General features: G+C 38.1%; 1 protein-coding gene across 2 annotated transcripts in view; it reads left to right on the forward strand.

Annotated features, from left to right (window-relative positions):
- LOC149258646 (uncharacterized) overlaps positions 1–26791 on the forward strand; it is a 147240-nt gene that overhangs the window by 31839 nt on the left and 88610 nt on the right. For both annotated transcript variants that reach the window (XM_089415635.1, XM_089415638.1), the window contains exons 8-9: positions 25198–25275; positions 25380–25436. In XM_089415635.1, the coding sequence (XP_089271761.1) occupies positions 25198–25275; positions 25380–25436 (135 nt within the window). The remainder of the gene's footprint in view (positions 1–25197; positions 25276–25379; positions 25437–26791) is intronic.

Consider the following 26791-nt stretch of genomic DNA (forward strand, 5'->3'; position numbering starts at 1 on the left):
GTCAACGCTGGTCAAACTTCTGCGAAACCCTAACAGCGGAAACCCTAGCAGCAGAAAAATCCTCTTCGTCCTTCCCACGTGTGGCTAAAATTCGTCCTCCAGGTAGCTCGTACTTTTAGGATGAGAGAGGAAGATGTGAGTTTTGTTGTGATCAAATTCTCTCCAACTTTTCCTGTATATATATCCATCAATGAGGGTGTGTGACACATCTGTTGGGCATGTGAGCCTACATTACAAAACTGGCTGACCTTGCACATATAATTTATTAAGAATAATAAATTCAAAATATAAGTTCTGCTCATCGGATTAAGACTATTTTTATATGGATTTTACACCTCTCAGAAAGAGGAATCCAACAAAAATATTAGCTTCTTAATCTGAGCGTCAGAACATGGAGTTTGGACCTAGTTGTCCAAATTTAACAGAAGAGCACGACATGTCCTTCTTACCCTTTTGACTCCTCATGGGTCCTTTTTTTCCCATCTTTCCTTATGTTTTTGACGAGGGCAATATTTTGGACTTATTGACTCTGGTTGCAATTGTGTCTCATGTTCTCTCTTCTTAGATGAAATTGTTCCAAAGGTATTTAATGGTGGGCATCTTCTCATGAACATAAACACCCTGCACAAAGGCCTCCCATTGTGCAAAGAATGCATTTAGTGCAATGTGTTGATTTTCTAGTAGCATACATGTTAATTTTAGGTATGTTCTATGCTTAGAGCAATTTATTTCAATTTTCACAATTAGCTCAATATCTTTTCCAAATTAGCAATCACATCAGCATTAAAGTAAATTGCAGATAGAACATAAACATAAATTGCAGAAGACAAGCCAAGACAAGAGGACACAAGATGTGGCGCTAGCCATGGACAAACCCCAATGCGGGGAAACCCTTGATCAATTCTTCTTATATGTTCTTCAATAGTTCAACAGAGAGAGAGAGAGAGAGAGAGAGAGAGAGAGAGAGAGAGATAGTACATTTACAACAGAAGTCAACACTTTGACTTATCTAGATAAGAGCATAGATCATCTCTAAGAATATGATACATGAGATCAGTTGAAGACACGCTGCTTCAATTGATTCTCCAAGGTGACTCCTTCACCTATCATTGTGCTGCATTTCGTCATCACGCTGCACCTCACCGTGTTGCACCATGATGCACCCATCATCACTATGCTGCATCTCATCATGCTTCATTAATCATGACTGTACCCATCATTGTACTGCATTATGTGCCATTGCTGCACCATGCTGCTATGCTGACCTATGTGCTGACTGCATCTTGCTTGCTTGTTGTCCCTAGCTTGTTTGTTGTCCTTTGCATGCTTGCTGTTGCATGCTCGCTATCCCTTACATGTTAGCTGTAACATAGCATGCTTGGTGTATTTGCTTCCAAAGGTATTTAATGGTGGGCATCTTCTCATGAACATAGACACCTTGCACAAAGGCCTCCCATTGTGCAAAGAAAGCATTTAGTGCAATGTGTTGATTTTCTAGTAGCATACATGTTAATTTTAGGTATGTTCTATGCTTAGAGCAATTTATTTCAATTTTCATAGTTAGCTCAATATCTTTTCCAGATTAGCAATCACATCAGCATTAAAGTAAATTGTAGATAGAACATAAACATAAATTGCAGAAGACAAGCCAAGACAAGAGGACACAAGATGTGGCGCTAGCCATGGACAAACCCCAATGTGGGGAAACCCTTGATCAATTCTTTTTATATGTTATTCAATAGTTCAGTAGAGAGAGAGAGATAGTACGTTTACAACAGAAGTCAACACTTTGACTTATCTAGATAAGAGCATAGATCATCTCTAAGAATATGATACATGAGATCAGTTGAAGACACGCTGCTTCAATTGATTCTCCAAGGTGACTCCTTCACCTATCGTTGTGCTGCATTTCGTCATCATGCTGCACCATGCTGCACCCATCATCACTATGCTGCATCTCATCATGCTTCATTAATCATGACTGTACCCATCATTGTACTGCATTATGTGCCATTACTGCACCATGCTGCCATGCTGACCTATGTGCTGACTGCATCTTGCTTGCTTGTTGTCCTTTGCATGCTTGCTGTTGCATGCTCGCTGTCCCTTACATGTTAGCTGTAACATAGCATGCTTGGTGTATTTGCTGCTAAGTACCATACAACTGTCCCAATGTTAGTTAGTTGTCTCTTTCACGTTGCGCTCCTTCGGAGACAGATGCTCCGACAGTTCCAGCTTTTCCGGCAGTTTCGGCTTCTGCCTTCTGGATTAGGGCAGCGTTATCCCTTAGGATCTCTCCTCCTACTAAAACCCAAAGACAAGTAGAGAGGAAGAGCTCCCAAGTGTGTTGAAATGACTTGAAGGCCACCTCTATTTATACTAAAACGTTGAGCACAAGTGGGGTTTATTTGGTTGCTGGCCGACCTTGACGAATTGTCCCATAACTTAAGTTACCGGAAATGCCTGAAGAATTTGCCGGAAACGCGGATCCCCGTTTCCGATATGGAAACGGATACGATTCTTGTCCGAAACGCTGTAAAAACGTTTTTGTGCCGTTTCAAAAAATCGGAAACTTCATATTTGGAATTGGATACGTTTCCAAGGGATTTAATTCTTTTTGGACCCGTTTCCGAATTTCCAGAAACAGATCCACGAAAATCGTGATCGGAATCCACCCTTAAAATGTTAAAAAGCGTGAAAATTTGTATAGCCATAAATAAATAATAAAAATGAAGAAATCAGATTTGCAAATAAACTCACTATAAACACAACATCATAATGTCTCTTCTAAATGTTTAGAACAACGACACTCCATATATTTATCAAGGATTCTTACTAAGAAAAAGATAGATGTTCAAAAATGCAAACAAAAGGGTTTGATGAATGCCTTCGTAAAGAGATTTATTTGAGCGATTAATTTTCAGTTTGGAGGTTTTGTTAATAACTTAATTGTCATTGATTTTGTTCTTGATTTCATAAATCCCTCCAATATAACAAATCTTCTCTAGCCAATCTTTTGCCTACATATAGTCAAGAGACCAAGTTGACGTTGAGAAGATTGAAATGTTCAAATAGGTCTTGATGGAATATCCCAATGATCCCATGGGCCTTTTAATTGCCATGCAAGGAAGATAGATATCCTCTGTCGTGCATGACACGTTCTTTGAAGGAGTTGGACCCGAAAGCACAAACGTTGTAGCATTTCTGATTACATTAATAATGATGATGATAATATGTTGAATGTTATAATAATCACTAATGATGATGACAATGTTTATGCTGAATTGATGATGATTATTTGTTTATGTTGAATTCATGATGATGATTATGTATTTTTAGATATAGATTATAGATTCTAAAATATGAATGGTAATATATATATATATGTCGTTTCCTTGCCGTATCGTATCCTGATTTTTTGAAAATTTGTCGTATCCGTTGCAGTGCAACTTAGCCCATAACACAAATAAATTCATATCCCCATGAATACTTATGGGAATCGTATGAGATCAATCCTACACCTCTCGATGAGAGGGATCCAAGAAAAATATCAGCTTCCATTAATAAGATGACCCGCATGGAGTTTGGCCCTAGTTGCCAATTTTAACAATACAATACTAGAGCAATTCTCAAACTGATAACTACTTCCAATGATACAATTTGACTTCTTTTAGAACATTCAAAGCATTAAGCAGTTATACATGTAAATTTCAGTTATTAACATTAAGATCCACAGAGCAATGAAGATGACAGTAAGACAATAAACAATAGACACCAGAAATTACCCTGGGAAAACTCCACTCTAAGGGGAAAAACCCAGCAACCTTTCCTTATGAGAGTGTCAAATTCAGTCCAATTTGTACATCAGTCAGAATATCATATCTTTGACAAGACATATAGCTAAGAACTGACCAGTGACCAGCATAATGACCTTCCACAAGAGCAAAGTCAACCCTTCAATATCCAATACAGGGTTCCCTTCAATTCTTTGCTTTAGCCACAGAAAACTAGTGCTTCAGACAGCTTCGCATATTACAGAGAATAAGTGCCTCAGTGAGCTTGCATATCACACAGAATAAGTGCCTCAGTGAACTTGCATATCACAGAGAATAAGTGCCTCAGACCTCACATGCTTCCACAGAGAAATAGTGCCTTAGGTCCGCATGGTTCCATAGATAAAATAGTGCCTCAGGTCTGCATGGTTCCACAGAGAAATAGTGCCTCAGAAAATGCAAGATATCTGCTTCAGACCAGCGAGCTACTTCCTGGAGGAGAGCGAGTAGGCTCTATTTATATTGATTTTTCCATGTGAATAGGTGTGTCTCTTGGACAGGCCGACTTGATCTCGGAGGGGCCGACTTGAGCATTTGTGGGGTAATGATCTTCACCAGAGAGCTCTCCACCGTGTCTGTGTCATCCATGTGTATTGGTAATATTTTTCTTCAGAACCATCTTTTGGGAAATGTTGGCACTTTGATACAGAGTAATCAACATTTCATACATTATATGAGGGATCAAGTGGTCTTTTACAAAATCTAGAGTGATCCTCTTAGCTTTGGCGATGTTCTTCTCATATTGGGCAAGTTGTTGGGGATTTGTGGGCACTGTAGTCTACCCTTCAACAAGATTCCATAGATCAACCTCTGAACTCTGCACTTCCAAGGAGTGGAGTTGGAAGCTACTTCCTCTCACAGGTTCAAATTTCCTCTCACAAGGACAAACCCATGCTCCAATCAATGGAGCTTCTTAGTCATCTTGCCCATTGGCTTCTCAGAGGTCCTTTTTATCTATCTCAAGGATGAATTGCATAAATCTCTAGAGTTCTGGGAATCACACCTGCTGAAATCCTCTGATAGTATCTTCCCTTGCAAGCATGAAGCCCCTCCATATGCTGGTAGGAAGATTTCAGAAGTACAATGTTGATACCATGTTAATTTTTCATATAATGATAGAGAAATTAAATTGTTAAATTTGTGTGCAAATGAAAAATTTCACCTCATAAATAATTTTGGATCAACACCCAAAAATGTTTGCTGAATCTGATTTTTCTGGAAACCCTATTCAAACCTTCATATCTGTGACAACGAATCATCATAGACAACATACGAAGTGTAGAGACTCCAAATGCATAATTGTTAGATGGTTTCAGTGCCTTTTAGGGCAGGATCTAATCCTCAAATCAGATCTGAAAACTACATTAGCAAACAGCAACTAAACCAACAACAGAATTAGATTTGAGAATGCAAATTAAGCTTGCTAAACCAGCTGAGCATCAACCCAAATGTTCATTAAATCAACATAATCAATCAACAAGAATTGACCTAAAATCATATCTAAAAAAATCAGACTTGCAGCATATATGGGACACCAAACACATCTCTTTCTATTTTACATGAAAGATGATAATAGTACAACCAAGCAGCACATCCTACTTTGGAAATGCAAAACCCTTACATCTTATCCCAAGCAAAACTTTTCCGAAGCATATTAATCCCTAGCCAGGGCATGTCATGCTAATCAATGGTAAACCATAGCTTTCACTTCATTCCCTATAAGCTACATCAACCTAAATGAAGAATCATATGAAAAGAGGTTTTATTCTCTCTATGTTTTCTCTTCCATCTGGTATAAACACTGATGAACTGATGTGTTCCTTCCTTTTATAGAAGAGTGGGTTACAAGTGAGATAAAATCCTAACCCGAGACCAGTTCCATGAATGGTGCTACATGTGCCAAGTAAGGAGGCACATGCGCACAAGTGCCAGCTTATCTATTCAACATATTTTTATGTATCCAGAAGTGCCAACTCACCTAATTCACACTTTTTGCAATGACTGTGCTCACGTAGTCCAGTGAAAATTTCCAAGCCTAGCTGACTAAAGTCCTTATTATCTCAATTAACCAAATAGTTGCTGAATTTAATCAATGCAAAAATAACTTTCAGAGCATTGCATCAGTCAAACAGAGGTAATTATTTTTTCAAAATAAGCTTGTCTGTACGGTAAGACAACATGATTAATGTCTGTACAACTGTATAGGCATGCACGAACATCGTTATGGATCTGTTTGTACAGTTCTGTCTGTATGGTTGAACAGACTTCAATATGCCTGTATGAAATTGTTCCATACGATTGTATGGACTTCAATATTCTCGCATGAAAATGTGCGCTACTTGGAAACACCACTTTCCTGGCTACCTGCGCTCTCTCTCTCTCTTTCTCTCTTTCAGTTGCTCAACCTGCTCAACTGTTGAACAACTGTGATGAAGCTCTGTACATTATCTATCTTGATTCTTTATACTTTTAGTTGAGAATCCATACGATTGTATGGACTTCAATATTCTCGCATGAAAATGTGCGCTACTTGGAAACACCACTTTCCTGGCTACCTGCGCTCTCTCTCTCTTTCTCTCTTTCAGTTGCTCAACCTGCTCAACTGTTGAACAACTGTGATGAAGCTCTGTACATTATCTATCTTTATACTTTTATTTGAGAATCTAAGTCATACATGAGATGCATGTTTAGACTCAACAACTAAATATAGGAATTCCACTTTTTTATTAAAGGAATTACGAAATAGAATTCCTTTTGTAAAATGCTGAGGTAATTTTCTGTCCAGAGTTTCTTAGATCCATTTCTGTTTAGAGGGAAAGGACAGAGATCTGTTCTAGGGCAAATATATCTTTCAAACTGATGCTATTCTAACATAGGCAACCATATAATTCCACAATGCATATCCATTAATAAATAATTCAAACAATACAGTGCAAATCTACCCATTCGGTAATTCAGCCCATACAATCATAACTGGATTTTGCTCAGATCAGTTCCACCAGTCCCAATGTATTTTCAAACAAATTTAAGACAGAGTTTGACTAATGCTGAGCCCTCTTAACAGACCTAATTGCACTATCTAGCAAATGCAATTTTGACCAGAGCTGCATCAGGATGAAACCTTGACCTGCTACAGGTAACTGTCAAGAAGAGGGTGCGATATGTCTCATATAGATGAACTCCGCCTCTGTTCAGAACATCTCTACAACACTTGTGAAGATTCAATCTGACTTGAAGGGTCTCATTGATGAACTTCGCTGGATCACAGGATGCTGTCATGGTTCTGTCCAAAACTCTGGCAAAGTTTACCCTGGAAGATTATGTCCTACAAAATTCAACAGGACTTGCTTGATATGCTCGTATAACCTTCTATTCAGGCCATAGTTTTAAAACCAGGCTGGTTCGACTCGGATTAGGCCTAGTAGACCGAGCCAGACCCTTGCCTAGGCCGGTTCGGCCAAAAAATCAGTTCGGCGACTGGTCTGTTATCAAACCGAACCGGCAGGCTAGGCCGAGGCCGTCTTAAACCGGCCGGCCTAGGCGACGGGAAAGAAAAGCGGCAGGGCGGACTTGAAGTTGGGTTTTTTTTCCTAAAGCCTCTACCACTCTCCCAAGCCTATAAAAGTGACCCAACCTCCTTTCATTTCCTCACAACTATCTCATTGCATTTGTGAGGAGTTTGTGAAGAGTTGGAGTTGGTTTTTGGAGCAGCAGTAAGGAGGTTCTTGGGCAATCATTGGAGCAACATTGAGGAGGCTATAGCCTACAGGTATTTTTTTTCACTTCTCAAATATGCCCTTGTTTTTTTTTTTGGCAGATTTGGAAATTGAAAAGAGTAATTTTTCTAAAAGAAATGAAGATTTGTTTTTTTCCTTTTCTTTTCATTTTCAGACTTTTGTCCATTCATTTCCAATTCCAAATATTAGAAAATGGCTCCTAGAATGAAAGATGCTGCTTGGGCATATGTCGAGATGATTGACAATCAAATGTATTGCAAATTTTGTCATAGAAGAATTAAGGGAGGTGGAGGGGGCATTCACAGGCTGAAACAACACTTGGCTAGTATTAGAGGCCAACTTGTCCCATGTGCAACACCAACAGAGCATATTGGGGACATTAGGAAGGAGTTGCTAGAAAAAATTGAGAAGTTTGAGGAAGAAAAAGCTAGCCAAAAAGAAATAGAGGCTTAAATAGGGAAGAAGAGGAGTCTAAAACACATGATGGCTACCAACCCCAATTTTGATTATGAGGGCTTTTCATGTATCCCTTGTACTGATGCATCCAACCCCTTCCACGATGTTCCTCCCTCTTTGGAGTCTATTCGAGAAAAGAATAAGGGTAAAATTAAAAAGGGGGGTGATATCAAAAGTTATTTAACACCCTCCTGTCCCTCTGATAGTGCACATGGTCCTCAACATAATAAAAGTAAAATCCAACCTACTTTAGATGACCATTGGAGGAAAGAATTGAGGGAAACCGCCTGTGATCACATAGTTAGATGGTGGTATGATGTTGATATCCCCTTCAATGTTGCCCGTTCACTATATTATGAACCTATGTTTGATGCCATATTTGTTGCTGGTAAGGGCTTTGAAGGCCCTACAATGCATGAACCAAGGTGATTTCTTTTGCAAAAAGAGGTTGTGTCCATTGAGGAATATTTGAAAGATTTAAAAAGCTCCTGGGTGAAAACAAGATGTACCATCATGTTAGATGAATGGACTGATCAAAGGAACCATACCATTATAAATTTTCTTATCTTTTGCCCATAGGGAGCCATGTTTCTAAAATTAGTCGATGCATTTGATAAGGTGAAAGATGCACACTTGTTGTTTCAACTTTTGAATCAAGTTGTTGAAGAGGTGGGGGCAGCTAATGTTGTTCAAATCATCATAGATAATGCTTCTAACTATGTTTTTGCTGGTAAAATGTTAGAGGAAAAACACAAAACCATCTTTTGGACCCCATATGTTGCACATTGCATAGACCTCATGCTTGAGGTATTGGTAAAATAGATTGGATAAAAAACGCTATAGAGCATGCTAAAAACATAACAAAGTATATCTACAGTCACTCATGGATTTTGAATCTGATGAAGAAAAACACAAAAGGGGAAAGGATCTTGTTAGGCCTGCCTCACTAGATTTGCAACTCATTTTTTGACATTGCAATTTATGCTTTCCCAACATAGAAACTTACAAAGGTTGTTTCCCAGTGATGAATGGAATGGATGTCAATGGGCTCACAAAGAGGATGGCAAAGATGTAAGAAAGATAGTTAATGAAGACATATTTTGGAAAAAGGCAGCAAAGATTGTGAAAGTTGTTGAGCCACTAGTTAAGGTGTTGCGGTTGGTGGATGGGGAAAGATTGGCTATGGGTTTCATTTATGAGGCTATGGATTAGGCAAAGGAGCAAATAAAGGCAGCATACAAGGATAGAGTGGCTAAGTATGGGCCCATTTGGGAAATCATTGATCAAAGATGGAACAATCAACTCCATCGCCCTATACATGCAGCTGGGTTTTTTTCTGAACCCAAGGTATCATTATAAAGCTCTGGTGGGAGAAGATTTGACTGGGGAGGTGAGAGATGGATTGATTGAGTGCCTTGAGCGCATGGTCCCTGATGAGAGTGAACAATTGGGGATACATTGACAGATCACTTGTTTCAGTAGGGCCATAGGTACCTTTGGCAAAAACCTAGCAAGGATTGCAAGGGAAGCAGATGAGCCAGGTAAACAATTTCAATTTTCAAATTCTTATTTTGTTAAATTGTTTATAATTTGAAAGTTGGATATAATTTGTTGAACTAACTCATTACACAACTATGTTTTTTGCAACACAATGGTGGGAGGCATTTGGTAGCCGTGTCCTTAATTGTAGAAGTTTGCAATTCGTATTTTGAGTCAAACTTGTAGTGGTTTTGGGTGAGCGCAATTGGTTTGTCTTTGAGAGGATTCACATGAAGAATAGAAACCATTTAGAACAAAAATGATTAAATGATCTAGTCTTCATCCAATACAACCTCCGATTGAACAAAAGACTTGATACAGATCCCATTGTGTTGGAAGATATTGATCCATCCTCAGATTGGGTAGTGGAGACTCAACCAACAGAGTTTGACCTTGATGAGGATATTGGTTTTGATTTTGATTTGGAGATGGATGCATTACAAATTGTTCAGTTAAATGCTGATCCACTAGTAGCATCCCCAACTCCTATAGCTGCAGGTACTTCCTCTACTTAGCCACGACGCAAATGCATAGCTCATCTATCTCAGTGTGCAACTAGTGTTAGTGCTACTACTTCTACAATTGCAGTTGAAGATCTTGGTGAAGAAGAGGAGCCATGGGTTTCCCTGTCTGATTCCGATTCAAAATCTGAGACAGATGATGTTGCCTTGTTTAGTAGTAGTGACTAGTGATTTTTTGTTGTAGAGTCCATTTAGAGCCCCCTTGGTTATGTGTTTTTGTTCTGATCTCTATATATTACATGTATTGGACAGTGCACTGGTTGGCATTTTGATATAGTAGATATATTCACGAGCATACTTTGATCATATGTTGTCTTCTCTCTATATTCTAATGCTTTGAGTTTGGAAACATGAATGCAAATATTTAAAAATATGTTTTTTTCATAAAAAATAAATATTTATGTATTTTTTACAAAGATTGAGTCATTGAAATCAACTAGGCCGAGTCGATAACGAGTCAGTGTTGACCCTCTGCTGGTTCCAAGTCCGAGTTTTAAAACTATTTTCAGCCTTGATTTGCCTCAGAGAATTATCATGATGTCTTTGTAGTCAATTTCGCATGTATTCAGTCAACAGAGGTTATGCTCTGCCTCAGTGCATGTGATTTTCTTTTTGTTTCAGCAGGTGTTTCCAATTTCTCAGAAATTTCGGCCCACTTGCCACAGGTACCAAGGCAACTTCCTTAGGGATGAAACCCACACGGATCCCAACCTCCAACAAATTCTCTTGTTTTCAGATTCTCCCTTTTGTCTAATTAGCGTCAGAACCATGCCTTCGCCCTTGGTCATAGGAAACCCAACCTCCTAATGACTGTGTCTTGCTTCAAAAAATTAGGGATTCGTTCCTGTTGCTTTTAGACGAATTCGCAGGGCCACAAATTAGGTCGATCTGGCTAGGGTTTCCTCTCGCTGTTCTTTTAGATGCACTATTTTTCTGTGGGCAGAACAAGAAAACAAAGAGTAAAAGGGAGAAGAACTTCACTACTTCCTCAGATGAATGATTCTTGTGCCATAAGGAGTGACTAGGTAGGGTGGGATCACCTCCACTGAAACTAGTCCAAAAGAGAAGATGAAAGCTTAAAGCCTTAAAGCCTTAGGCTCAACCAAACAAAGATCAAATAATCCATCCCAGACACACCTCAAGTGCTTCTAAGCCTCTTCAATTTATAGATTTCCATGAGGGGTTTTCTCTTAAATTAATTGAGTGATGTTTGCCCCAAGCCCCAACTTTTGGGTTTTTTGACCCAACTGCCCCAAAACTTGCCCGACACTGGGTATTTTGGGGTTTTTTCCCTTTATCAAGGACTATATCCTATGGGGATCGATAGGCTACTTCGTCCCTTGGATTAATTAATCCCTCAAGGACATCACATTTAAAAAAAAATAGAATTATTTTTTGAAAATATCTCAAACTACTCGCATGTTCACACTAAACATGTGTGGAAGTTCTTGTTCAAGCTATAATTCTCAACACTTCCTCTTAGCGAGGAAGAATTTTTGCACCAATCCATGTTGGTATTTGAATGCATCAAACTTACCTTTTGCCAAGGGCTTCGTCATAATATCACCTACCTTCTGATATGTGGGAATATGCTAGACCTTCATTGTTCGTTTATGAACCCTGTCTCATATAAATTGATATTTGATTTCTATGTGCTTGGCCCTGTCACGAAACACTGGGTTCTCAAAGAATTTGATACAACTTTGATTATCATAGTAAATGATTGTAGATTCCAACTTTTGATCAAACAATATTGCAAATTATTTGCGAAGACAGATGGCGTCACAACTACCAGTAATAGTTGCCATGTATTTAGTCTCTATCGAGCTAAGTGTCAATGAAGTTTGCATCTTGTTGAACCACGATGTCATTGTTAATCCCAAGCTAAAGCAACACCTTTAGGTGCTCTTTTCGTTTGCTACATTGCTTGCCCAATTTGGGTTTGAATAGCCCTACAACTTTACTTTGCCATCACGAAGATATTTCAGACCAGACTCCACTGTGCCTCTCAAATACCCAAGCACAAGTTTTGCTACTACCAAATGCTCTCATTTTGCTCCAACGTGGATTAACTCAAGGTCTTCTTTGCAAAACATATATATGGCCTAGTGTTAACCAAATACATCAAGGAACCTATTAGCTGCCTGGACATCATCAAATATACCAACTTTGAATGTGAAACTATCACCATCTTTAGATTAATGATCATGGTTATGGCCATAGGTTTGTGGTCCTCCATCTGAAACCTTTTCAAGATTTGAACTACAAACATACCATGCTCTTGGTGCTTGCTTGAGTGCACACATGGGACTTATTTTTCGTTTACCTCAAAGCCTCGAGGTTGCATTATAGGGCTTGTATTCAGTGGATCCTATGGAGTTTGTCTCTTGATATCTAGTACATTCCTTAGAGATAGAGCTAGATGCCTCTAGCTTGGGTCCCTAAAGTAAGTAGTATGGGATTCTTTTGACTCTTTGTAGAGGCAATGTAACTTGTCCCCTATCTCACGTTATACCTATTATCGAGCATGTATGTTGCATGAAACGCCTTCTTGAGTGGCACATAAGTATTGGATATGTACCAAAACACCGAAACTTGACTGAAGCTTCCCTGAAATGCCATTGGATATACCATACAATGTTTCATGGTTTCGAGATTTTGTATGGTACAACCAACAAGGTTGCGACCAAAAATTGTAGCATTTCAGCAAGTTAAGTGGTTGTTTCGGGCATGGTCAAGTGGCGAAGAAGGGCATGGGTCCCTTCTATGACCCAAAAACGCTTAATTCAACATTTTTCGTAAATTTTATTTCACTCCTAAGTTTATTTCATTTAAAAAAATACACTTAGAGCTCTCTCTTGCTGCTTTTGATATTACAAGTGATTCAAGTGGAACTTGAATTAGTGGACAAGCATCTTTTTATATTTTTGTTGATGAGGATGAGGATTCTTATGATTACTAATATGTATTCAATACGTCTCTTTAGTTCATGTTTTATTTCAATTTTGGCACATATAGCCTCGTGTATAAAGGCCGATTTTGGAACCTTCGATGTACAACCTCATCTATAAAGGCTAATTTTGGATTTTTGCATTATGTGATCATCTATGAGAATTAATATATAGACTTGGTTTTCCTTCTAAAATGTCATCTATGTGTCATTCATCTTTTCTTGCAAGATAATGTGTTAGTAACTTATTTGTTGTTGAAAAAGGTACGAAGGAAGTGTTTCCTAGTTCTTTTTGCCTAAGCCTAGGAAAAACAGTGAACCCACCTTTTTAGTGTGACTTTATGAGAGTATTAAAGTCATGTGACTTTTTAGTTACTTTATGATGTCTAAAAGTACATTGTACTTTATAATAATAAAGTGATTATGTTTTTAAAGTGGCTTTATGAGGCAAAAATTACATGGTACAACAAGTTATTAAAGTGACTAGAGGGGTCACCAATGAAGGGGGAGACATGAGAAGGGGTCAATATGAGATTAGATCTCCACCCATGATCAAGAGAAGTTGAGGTCTAATCCCAACCCTTGATCTTAGGGATAGGCCTTTTCATCCTTATGGAGACTAAAAGGGGGGAAAGGCAAGAGGCGGTTCATTCTTCAAGTGTAGTTTTTGGAGAGGAGAAGAGGATAAGCTAAGAGGAGAGGCAAAGATAGCTATTTGCAGAAGGAGACACAAATTTGCAGCAAGGAAAATGCTGGAAGGTAGCATGCAGATTGAGGAGGCATATAGACCAAGAGGGTACAATGGTCATCTCTAGAGCAAATTTTGAGGTTGCTTCAATGCAATTTTCAAGGAGTTGAAGCGTTGACAAAGGCATGAATTTCCATGAGGAAATATCAATATGCCAACACACATTCCTAGGCAAGGATTTTGGGTTTGACAGGCACGAAAATCAAGGGACAGAGGTTTGACAACACAAATTATGAAGCATTAAAGTTGGACAGTGGCACATAATTCAAAGGCATCTATTGTTGCATTGTGGCACAATTTTTTGGGGTAGAGAGGGCTCACTATGGCATGAAAATTGAGTGCTTGAAGTGTTGATTGTGGAATGAAATTCAAGGTAGTGGCATGAATTTCAAGGAGGGAGATAAGTACCCCTTGTGTTGTGTATTTAATGCTCTGAGAAAAGGAAATAAAAATCCTCTTCCAATTGGTTTCCACTTCCGGGGTTTTCCAGGGTTAGTTGACCAAATACCAATGTCCAAATTTTTGTGTTCATGCTTGTGAAATTATTAGATGGAAGTGAAAAGTAGTGGTAGCTTCTAGGGCTTTAATTGCAATTCACATTCAAGTTTAAATCTCAACAATGAACTATGGGGTTTGGGCATTAAAATTGATATGCAAAACAAATTGAAACTGGTTGGGGCTATAGGACATGAATTTTCTACATGGTATCAAAGGACCAAGTGAACCTACAACTGATAAAGTGTGACAACAACATAAAACAACCTACATACCTAGAGATTTGTGGTTGAGACAGAGAGTGTTTGTTCATTTTCAATCTTGAGAAGTTGTGTTGGTAGAGAGGATCAGATGGCTATTGGTTTGAGGGTGGATAGTTTGAGTGGGGATGAAAATTTTGGTCTCTAGAAGGAGAGGATAGTCTTGTTGCTTGGGGAGTTCGAATTGTGGGATATTGTTGAGAGTGTAGTACAACCACCTACTGATCTGGTTCAATTAGTAGAATTCAACAAGCGCACTATAAGGGATAAGAGGATCCTTCTAGATGTAGTTAAAGACCACCTTATACCTCATGTATCAGGGATGAAGTTTGCTTATGAGATGTGGGATTCCCTAACAAAACTTTACCAGATCACCATTGAGAATAGAAAGATGGTGTTACGTGGGAAACTAAGAAACACAAAGATGACCAAGATTGAGAAGTGACCTCTTACCTTACCAAGATCACACAAGTGAGAGATGAGTTGGCTGCAGTGGGAGAGACTATCCCCGATGATCAGTTAGTTGGTCAGGGCGACACTGAGTTTCAAGTGGAATAGGTGGGTGGCCACCAATATCCACCTAGATCAACTGAGGGAGATGGTTATAGGTTTACCATATTTCAGTACTAAGCATCATGATGTGTGCAGGGGATGTGCTATTGGAAAGTACACCAACACTCCTTTCCCGAGTAGTGACATCAAGGTAGCAGGTCTTCTTGATTTGATCCACTCTGATGTATGTGGTCCTATGTCTTTCGTCTCCATGAGTGGATTTTCTTATTATGTCACTTTCATTGATGAATACTTTAAGAAGACCTGCATTTTCTCTATGAAGACCAAGGATCAGGTCTTCAAGAGGTTCCAAGAGTTTAAGGCTCTTGTGGAGAACCAAACAGGGAAGAAAATCAAGGTCCTAAGGATAGACAATGGGGGTGAGTATACCTATAATGAGATGGAGTTCTGTGTCAGAGCGAGCATCAAGAGAGTTCTCACAATGCCATAGTAGGAGCAATGAGAACCATGTCACATGATCAAAGGCTACCTCTTTTCATATGGCTTGAGGCTTGTAACATTACAGTATATTTGCGGAACAAGAATCCACACAGAGTGTTGGTGAGTAAGACTCCCGAGGAGACTTTTTCTGTGAAGAAGCTTGAGATTGGGCACTTTAGGATTTTTGGGTGTCTTATTCACATGTCCTTGAAAAGAAGAGGACGAAGCTAGAACCCACCACAGAGAAGTGCATCTTTGTGGGTTATAGTGAGACCTCCAAGGCCTATCGTATATATATGCTTGCCCAAAGGAAAGTTGTCCTGAGGCAAGATGTGATGTTTGAGGTCACGTGAGGATGATCATCTAGAGCAACAGGCTCCTCAGTAGGGGAGTACACCATAGGTTTTAGGATCTTCAAGGCCAGGTTCACAAGGTCAGGAGGATTACTGACTTCTGGGGTGAGAGGATCACAAGTTTCAGGATCACAGGGCACATATTCCAACAATACAGGTTCATCTTAGGCCATAGGGGCATCCTCATCAGGATTTTAGGCTCTAGGAGAGGATATTTCCACATTAGTTCAGGTGGCTACTTTATGGAAAAGGAAGCCAGGATGGCTTTATGAGACCTTGAAGGAAGCACAATAGTCAGTGGGAAAACCCAAGTGGTCAGTTAGGGAGAGTAAACCACCAGAGAGGTTGGGTGGTTATGTGGCTAGTGGTGTGGAGACTGAGCCATCTAGCTACAAAGAGGTTGCGAGTTAGTAGATCTGGAGGGATGCCATGGTGGAAGAATATGCTTCCACATGAAGAATGATGTTTGGGAGATAGTGTTGAGACTTGAGGGGAAGTTAATGGTGACTTCCAAATGGATTTACAAGATCAAACATGCTGTGGATGGCATCATGGAGAAGTTCAAAGGTCAATTTGTGGCATAGGGGTTTTCGATTTGTGGCATCTAGTTTCTCATGACAAGTCAAAGCATATTGAGATCAAATACCAGTTCATTCGGGATTATGTTTAGAGAGGGGCAGTGAAGCTAGAGTACATATCCACTGATGAACATGTTGCAGACATTCTCACCAAGTCCCTGCAAAGGGGAAAGCATGTATACTTCAGGGATAAGACGAGACTTGTGAGAAACACCTTCCTCGGTAAGAGGGAGTGTTGAAAAAGGTACCAAGGAGGTGTTTCCTAGTTTTTTGCCTAAGCCTAGGAAAACAAGTGAACCCACCTTTTTAGTGTGGTTTTATGAGATTATTAAAGTCACGTGACATTTTAGTCACTTTATGGGGTCTAAAAGTGCATTGTACTTTATAATATTAAAGCGACTTCTTGTTTTTCAAGTGACTTTATGAGGCAAAAATTTCATGGTACAAAAAGTCATTAAAGTAACTAGAGGGGGTCAATAATGAAGGGGAGGACATGAGAGGGAGTCAATGTGAGATTAGATCTCCAACCTTGATCAAGGGAAGCTGAGATCTAATCTTGGCCCTTGATCTTAGGGATAGGTCTTCTCATCCTTATGGAGACTAAAAATGGGGAAAAAAGGCAAGAGAAGGCTCATTCTTCAAGTGTAGTTTTGGGAGAAGAGAAGAGAAGAGGAGAAGCTAAGAGGAGAGAGGTTGAGATAGCTATTTGCAGAAGGAGAGAATGATTTGCAGCAAGGAGAAGACCATTAGCAACCCAACTTTCTAGGCTGGGAGGTAGTATGCAAATCAAGGAGGTATAGGGAGGTGGCACAAAGAGCGAGAGGGTACAACAGTGATCTCCAACACAAATTTTGAGGTAGCGACAATGTGATTTTCGAGGAGCTGATGGGTTGATAGAGGCACAAATTTCTAGGAGGAAATATCAATTTGACCACACATTTCGAGGAAGAAATTTTGGGTTTGATAAGCATGAAAATTGAGGGACAAAGGTTTGACTATAACACGAATTTAAAGGTAGTAAAGTTTGACAATGGCATGAAATTCAAGGGAATTTATTGTTGGACCGTGGCACAATTTTTGGGGCATGTTGTGGATGCCTTGCACACACACTTAAGTTAGTGAGAAAATCCCTTAACCCCACAAGTTGTAATTGGTGGCAAAATCAAGAGACGAGACTATCATCTATTCCCAACTCTTTTCGTTTAAGCTTTCTCCTAGGTAAGCTAAGGGGGTTGGTCCCTAAATGAAAAGCTAAGTTAGAAATGATGTGAGGTTTCTAGGAGATGTTAAGGTCAATTTTGATTACTTGAGCTTATGAGCAGTTTTCAACAAATATGATGAACAATATGAAATAAAATATACTTCAATAACCATCAACACATAAATCAAAGATAAGCATATAAGACCAGTGCCTTCAATATTGCTTCACAATAAATAATACTTGCTCTAAAAATGAAATGTTTCAAAGTGAAACACAAGTAACCCTGTCAATCAAATAGATGTTAGAAAAGATGATATCACTTGCAAGATTTAAAATTGCTTTCAAAGTATAATCATTCACAATGCTATAGCATGTAAAGAAGCAATATAAAATAACTTGCAAAATGAAACAAGCTAAAACGTTCACTTGCAAAATGAAAGATATGGTACTTGTTTAATGAAATATTACAAGATAATCAATTCAAGACAATTTCATCGTGACAAACATCTAAATAAATTGAAAGTAAAATAGCTTGAAAAGTAAAGTGAATTAATATGGAATGCACTTAACTAAAGTTAGATGCAATTATCTTGGTTAATTTTAAACTAAATGCCAACTCGATGTAAGAGATCTTCCTTTTGAACTTTTGCCAAAAAGTAAAAATTGGGGTGACTGTAAGAAAGAGGGGCCAAGGACACGATGGTGTCGTTAACGATACCCTTCCCTTGAGAGAGATTTTCTTCTTGAACTCTTGCCAAAGGGTAAAAATTGGGGTCACTGTAAGAAAGAGGCGCTGAGGACATGGTGATGTCATTAACGATACCCTTCCCTTGAGTTTTACTAGCCAACATGTGCTTTCGTTTCTACAAGGGGACAAGCCATCTCCATAACTACAGGGTCACACACTCTTTACCTTACTTTGTACTAGTTGGAAGAATTTTCCAAGAAAGTCTTTTCCCTATGATATCTATCAACCAAGCTTTTACTTGTAGGTTAATTGAGTTAAAATGCAAACTATGCTAAAATGCTTAAATGCTACACAAGTAAGTTTTCCCAAGAGAGATTTTTAATGCTTCAATATAATGGAAATAAAATAGTGCTCAAAGAAAATTGCATTTGTAACTTCAGTTGGAAAAGGAACTTAGCTTGAAAATGAATTAAAGTGATACAAGTAAGTTTGCTTTGCAAAGGAGGAATTGCCTCAAGTAAATGAAAGTGCTCACAATGATACAACTTGAAAAATTCTCTTAAACTTGTACAATTCATATAAACATAAGCTTCACAAATAAATGGAATTGTAAATTGCTTCAAGTAAATGCCACAAACCATAAACTTATAGCAATTGAGAATGAGATGAAGTTAAAAAAAATGAAATGCTTGCTTGTAAAATATGCTTGGAAAATAAGTGAGCAAAATAACAAATGAGCCTATAGTGAGACAATTGTATGCTAATAAAGCAATTTGTTAAGTAACTAAATTAAACTTGTCACATAACTCCAAATACTTGCATGTAAGAAATGAGTTGCTCTAAAGCAAAATGTCAACTTGTCCTTCAGAGCAAGAATGAAATGCAAATCATCAAGTGAAACTTGTAGCAAAATTTAACTTCGAAAATGAAATGTGATGGTGAGGTTGTGTTAATTTTAAAACATGCAAAATGAGTTAAAAATGAAAGTTAGAAAAGATGCAAAATTAATCCACCCACACAAAATCCTCCTTCCAAAAGAGGGGAAGGATGCCTTGGGTAAAACCAAAGCTCCCACAAGAAAAAGAGATCTTTTATTATGATATTACAATGGAGTTAAAGCCACTTAGAGGGCTGCCCAAAAGATGAAGAGAAATAGTACAAGATTTGGAGCTAGAAATAGCTATAATATCTCACCAACAATAGCAACCTCAAGGGCCAATGAAGACTTGCTAAAATCTGAAAATTACAATCTCCACAAAGGCCCACGACCCTCCCTTATTTGCAGCTCCTTGCAACCAATGATTTCCCTTTTTATTCACATGTTTCTATTTGACTCGTGGTCCACATCACTATATAACTTGGCTTCAACTCCTTGATGATTTTCCACCTCATTTCCACATCATTTAGCATGTGCGGATATTTGTTTTCTCGAATTTATTTAATTGATGGCTCTATTTATTGCCACATTTTCCCCTGAACTTAGGAAAAATGGGTTTTGACTTTTGAGGGTCTAGAATGATTTCCCTTTTTGGTCACATGTTTCTATTTGATCTATGGTCCACATCACTCTATAATTTGGCTTCAACTCCTTGATGATTTTCCACCTCATTTCCACATCATTTAACATGCGTGGATATTTATTTTCTCCAATTTATTTAATTGCTGGCTCAATTTATTGCCACATTTTCCCCTAAACTTAGGAAAAGTGGGTTTTGAGGGTCTAGAACTTATTTTTTTACCCCTCAAAGTGTGTCATTGTAGAATTTGAGAGCGAGAGGTGTAATTTTGAGTACACAATACCCCATACAACTTCTATAGACATCACTTATTACATTATACATTCATATTTTATTCAAATTTCCACCCTGTAGGAAATTTAAAAAATTTAAAAAATGACCCCAAGACATAATCAAATTCTACGAAATTTTACGAGTGATCTAGTATGGTAGTATACAATGACTCTAGACACTAGGACTAACCCAAGGCCTCACCTTCAAGCTATACTCCAATTTTGTGGTTATGCTCAGAGGAAAAAACTCAATTAATTATTAAATCCTCATAAGGATCTAATAATTAACTAAGTGAAATCTTGTCCTGAAGATGAACCACACTAGTTGCTTCGAATTGCGTCGACCAAAATCTTCCAATGTGATTTCTTTTGAAATGTTTTAAATATTGAAATAAACCTCCCAGAGTAAACTCACTTGATGACAAGGTCCCAAGTTACCTAGGCTTGTTACATGCCTCAACTCATCATACTAGCATCACTTTTACATCGTCCTCGAAGGGCTTGTGGAATCTAAGTGCAACAGAAGAAGATGAGAAGAAATAAAGTTGAAAAACTTTGGTGATATGGTGAACTCTGATGGTAGATGAAGCCTCTAATACATCCTTCGGCATGGAGTCTTCAAAAAACCTTCAGGTGCCACTCCAGTGGTCAACAGTTCAGAGAGGGCTCACTATGGCATGAAAAATGAAGGCTTTAAGTGTTTATTGTGGCATGAATTTCAAGGCATTCAAAGTCTATCAGTGGCACAAATTTGAAGGAGGGAGAGAAGTAACCCTTGTGTTGTATTTAATGTTGTAAAATTTCTTTGAGGAAAGCAAATAAAATCCTCTTCCAACTAGTTTTCCCTTTGGGGTTTTTCTAGGGTTTGTTTACCAAATATTACTGTCCAAATTTTTGTGTTCATGCTTGTGAAATTATCAGCTGAAAGTGAAAAGTAGAGGTAACTTCTAGTTTTTTAATTGCAATTTACATTCAAGTTTAAATCTTAACAATGAACTATGGGGTTTGGGAATTAATTCAAAACAAATTGAAACTGGATGGGGCTACAAGACACAAATTTTCTACATTTGTAACACACACACACACATATATATTAGATGGCTTGGGCGACATTTCCATTTTCTGGGGGGTGATATTCCCAACTTGACCAATTTAAGAAACCTCTAGACGTTTCAACATTTCGTGCAACTTAGCTAGGCATTCAAAGATAAGGTGGTCCTCCATCTCAATGTCTTGTAAGCCTTGAATAATCCTTTGGGACATTGGAATGTGGTGCTATGTCCCAACTTGGAGTTCATGTGAACAAAAGCTCTGGGGTGGCCTAAAAGAATCCTTAGGCTGTGCATCTAGACCTTTAGAGTAGTGGGAGTTCTCATATTCATTGTTGTTTTTCTTTGACTACGATCTTTCCTTTGCATTGCCCTTTCTAAGTGATCTTATAGCTCTTTATTTAGCGTTTTTCAACAACTATTGTACATTTCACTTGCTTTATATTTGTTCCATTTGTAAACTTTTCCAATCTTTTATTAATTATTACTTTGTTTCTTTGTACCCTTTCACTATCATTTGAGTCTCTTATGCCTTGTCATTAGTTAGTGAGGGCTGATTTTTTTAATGGTTTTTCTATCAATGTGTAATGATGCAAGTAATACAAAGGAGGCGCATTGCATCATGACTCTCCCTATAAAACAACCAACTAAGATTAAGAGATGTAATTAGTTCTTAGTACCAGAATGGTCCATACCTATGTGATACTCAATGAAGCACCGTGTAGTTGTAATACTTATAGTTAGATTTGTTAGAAATGATAGGGCATTATTTTAACATTTTAACATTATAAATTCAAATGACTAATAATCACACATCATAATGAAAGATAACCCAAAACACAGTAATTCTCCTGGTATAATTAGTACCTTTCAAGAAAATATTAACAGTGATATATTTTCTCAGGTGAAACAACTACAAATGAGGCTTAGGCCTATAAGTAGAGATGTTAGGGCCACTTATGGCATGGAATTATGTGGTAACATTAGGGACACCCATTAACATTACTATGGTCCCCAATTGACCACTAGGCTTATATAATAAATGAATCTTAGTGGCCACTAAAGGCTCAAGTCGAGGCTAGACAACATATCCAACACCCCCCCTTAAGGTTGACTTGGGGATGCAAATAAACAAAATTGGCATAAAGTATATTTGACTGAGTAATTATTATATCCCAACACCAACCTTACTATGTTAAAATTTCCAAACCTAGATCACTGAAGTCCGTGTAATCTCAATTAGACAAGTAATTGCTGAATTTAAATAATGCAGAAATAAATTTCAGACCATAGCATCAGTCACACAATTGCTGGAATTAAATAGTGGAAGCAAAAAATCAATTTCACACTTACACATGTAAATTACTCCTTCAAAATCAGCTTTTCATCCCATTGAATAATTTTCCAGTTTCCACTGGCTTCCCACTAAGAGACAGCGTTGCACAGTTACTGAAATCACCTTGCAACGAGTGGAACCTGCTGAGAGAGTATGGTCAGCTGTATGGCTGTAGGGCCTGTCTAAGGACAGTTCAACAGAATGCACAGATTGTACGGACTGTCTAGATGATTGCATGGTCTCTCTGTATGATGTATGGATCTGTATGTTCCTGTCCATACAAATGTGCTGTACAGAACTGTTCCATATGCTATACAAAACTGTATGCTGCTCTGAAGACTGAAACACCTCTTTCCTGGCTGCCTGCACTTTCTCTCAGTTGCTGAATGTGCTCAGCTGTTCAACTGTTATGAAACCATCTGTGTTGACCTATGTTTTGTTGAATTTTCATGATTCCCTAATCTGATAGTTACTTTCCAGTGATTCTTTATCCAATGCATTTCATGTCATATTCATCATTAAGCAATTGTACATAGAAAATATCAACAGTAAAAAAACAACAATGACAGTAGGATCATGAAGAGACAGCCAAGCACAAGAGACAATTTTTTACCATGGGAATGCCCTAACTAGGAAAAAACCCAGCAAACTTTATTTTAGAGAAATTGTCCAATTTAACAAGAGATACAATCTGATTTTCCCGGTGAAATAAAGTAAAACTGCCCAGCAAACAAGCCCAGGTCAAACAGTCATATTTTTGGCCTTCTGAACAGCTGGTCAACTCAGGTCAACTAGGCCAAATTTTGGCCTCCTGTGCCTACACAGAGTTTTGGTCTACTGCCCAAGGAAATGCACAGAAAACTTTGATCTGCTCCCACACGTGCGAAGTCAAACAGAGACAAGAATGAGCTTTGTCAATTCTGGACTTTTTTTGGTCAATTTTCGGTCTGCTCCTCCTCTCTTTCCTTTGCATAAACGAACAGAAGATATGATGCTTGTGTGAACCGAATTGCCCTTCAAGTGAGGAAGTCTATTGGCAATATATAGTCATTTGATGAGTCCGAATTGGTGTGTCTTTTGGGGCTGGCCAAATCGAACTTCTGGTAGGGTCGACTTGTCTTTTAGGAGGAAAAATTTGAAATTAAAAATTTGACTTTTTCCCTTTTATTTGGAGCTGACTCAAAATCAAATTTATATTTTCCTTCTTTTTTAATTTTGTGGGTTTATACAATAAATGAATACCAACCGCAGCTACCAAAATTCAACATGTTTATACCCTTAGTTGAGAATCTATTTTTGAGATTACTCCGAGTCTAAACTATACATGAGATACACTCTTAGACTCAAATGCTAACTTTAGAACTCTAAATTTTTATTAAAGTGAATTACAGAATACACTACTTATTCAAAACTAGAATTATTTGAAAAAGTAAAAAATACCATGAACTACTATGCATGCTGACACTGAACCTGTGCAGATATTCCTGTCTGAGTTATAATTCTCAACAAATCTGAGCGACAAAATAGATGAAAAGTGGGCTATGAAACAAAACACCCATCATTTGAGACTCAATCCCATGGAATGCTCATCCTCTGAAGAAAGTACTCCTCATACACCAGGTTCTCATGACTGCTGAAGGAGACTGGAGAACAAGCTCGGAACAACCAAAACTAACACAGATCTGCACTCAATAAAATAAATCATATAGCAGAACTGAAAAGATAGCTTAAATGCCTTCTAAACTTTGAATATGCAATTACTGAAACATTGGACGCGTTATAAACTTTGAATATGCATACTGAAACATTGGACGCGTTATAAACTTTGAATATGCAATTACTGAAACATTGGACTAAGTGTTCATGAATGTAGAGACAACATATTGTGAGAATAGATCAAAACAGCAATGAACTGGATTTAAATTCTATGCAAGATGGAATCTGGAAATGTAAATCAGCATTACTCTAAATCTGTAACAGAAATCACATTTCTCACTAATACACAGTAAATAATAAGCTACAGCAGTTAGCTATCCCACACAATCTTCACAAACACCTCACTCTAACCTAGTGAATCAAGAGTGCCATGCTTCTCCTTTTTATAGAGTAAGGGAAGGAGGGAGTTACAAGGAGAAAAGTAAACCGCAATTTAATTTACCCCACATGGGAAAACATGTGCCCTCATGAGGAGTCTCTCCACTAAGTTAATGCACCTCATTCAACCCCCATCAATGAATGCAGCAGCTAGAGAGGCATATCCCCTAGAGGGCTGATGGTTTTTGGTTTTGTTTCTCCACCACACTTGCATGTATTTCACCTTTGCTTTGTTTCACTTCTCCATGCTGTTACAACTTAGGTTTAGGTTTTGGATTCATCCCAGTGTAGGATAGATTTGCTTATCATGATTTTCCAGGAGCTGCTTTAGAGCCTTCCACTTTGTATTCTCACAGATGTACTTAGCACTTGAAGTCCCATTGACCTATTTGTGGCCATTTGCCAAACATTAATAATTTTATCTTATTTTATTTGTATTGTATGAAGCACTTCCTTGTCTTTGTTATATTTGTAATACTACAGTCTCATTAACTGTTCGTTTGCTAATGGATGTTAATAAACATTTGGTTTCTTTCATTCATTTCTGTTTGGTGTATTGATGGTGTTATTGATGCAGGTTATTGATGCATGTGTAAAAGGAAACCTTGGACGGTATATAAACCACAGCTGCAATCCTAATTGTCAAACGGAGAAGGTTTCTCTTCCTTTTGTTTATTTGAGTTTTTTTGTTTTAGTTAAAATGTTGCGTTTGTCTGTTGATTTAGAAAGACTTGTCATATTTGACCTTCCATTTTGCAGTGGACAGTGAATGGTGAGGTTTGCGTTGGCTTCTTCGCACTCAGAGATCTTGTAAAGGTTGTCTTGGCTACTCCATCTTTGTAATGTTTGTAATTTATTTTTTATAGATTCTCATGCACATGGATCTTTCCGATTACCTCTAAGAAATCAAAACAGGGAACATCTAAATTGTCTGTTTGTCACATTCTGTGGTTAGAAGATCAACAGTCCTTCAAGATGTGTTTTTATTATAGTTATGTGTGTGTGATTTTGGTTTTGTGGTCCTCACTCATTCCAAGAAATAATACAGGATAATGTTGGAAAAGGCAAATTTTAATGGAGAAATGTTCTAGTGAGAGATGCAGGTGGAAGGGTGTGTCTCCCTGGTTTTTGTGTAGGCTAGAACTTGACAACTTTTGCAAAGTCTATCTTTCAGAAACCACTGAAGGATTTGAACACTAGTTAAAAAGTTTATCTTTAGAAATCTGTGAAATGGTACAAAACCCTCGTGCTTTTTTCTGAAGTTGCAAAGATTATAAACGAAAATCATTTCATTTTATATTGGAGGTTGCAGAGTTTTTTCTGAGGTTTGAAATATGATTTGAGGCCAAGCCCCACTTTATTATGTCCGTGAAAACAATTCCTCTAAAACCAACGAATGATGTTTTTCTCACAATGCCTCCTTCCTTGATGGAGTCTTTGACTCCCACCACCCACATGTTTGTTTGCAAGTCGAAATGCATGGGAATGACATGGACAAGATTGTGGATGTGCTAGAATACCTGGTTGTTCATAATCACAAAATACAACTTTCTTTTCCACGAGATGAGTGTAAGATATTTTTTGAACCATGGACACTTTGGAAGAACTGGCCACCTTTCATTGTTTACGTTTAAGGACAACAATTGGTGCACCATCTCTATCAGTATCCAACAACACTATCTCTGATCCATCCATGCTCGTGCTTGTAGGGAAAGCTGGCTCAATATGCAAGAATTTTCAAACTCGATTTGAGTGTTCAATGTTAAGGGTCATTGTTCAAAAGTCTGAGTTCCCATAAATCATCTCGATACTCCAAATTACCTAATCCATCTTTGTCAAAAGAAAATGAGCAATCCAATAGAGTGAATAACCACTGCATGGCATCTACATCTAGCACACATTCACAGAATTCCTTGCTATTAGATAAGTTCTAAGGCGATTAGTGGCTTTGGGTAGCTGTGTGGGAGATCATATCAGTTTGGCCATATATAAGAGACCAACACTTCTATAATTTGTCCCAACTCTCCTGTCATCATAGAAATATTAGGGCTGCTTAGGAGGAGTGCGAGCATTAGGTTTAACAATCCTGCCACAAATTCCCCAATTTGGGAGCCACATGTTATCTGGATTGGACCGAGGAGAGAATATTCAGGGTGTATGTCTGCAGGGAC

This window comes from Pinus tabuliformis, chromosome 6 (genome assembly GCF_031772625.1).
Source record: "Pinus tabuliformis cultivar Carrire ecotype Pingquan chromosome 6, CPIR1, whole genome shotgun sequence".
Lineage (NCBI taxonomy): Eukaryota > Viridiplantae > Streptophyta > Pinopsida > Pinales > Pinaceae > Pinus > Pinus tabuliformis.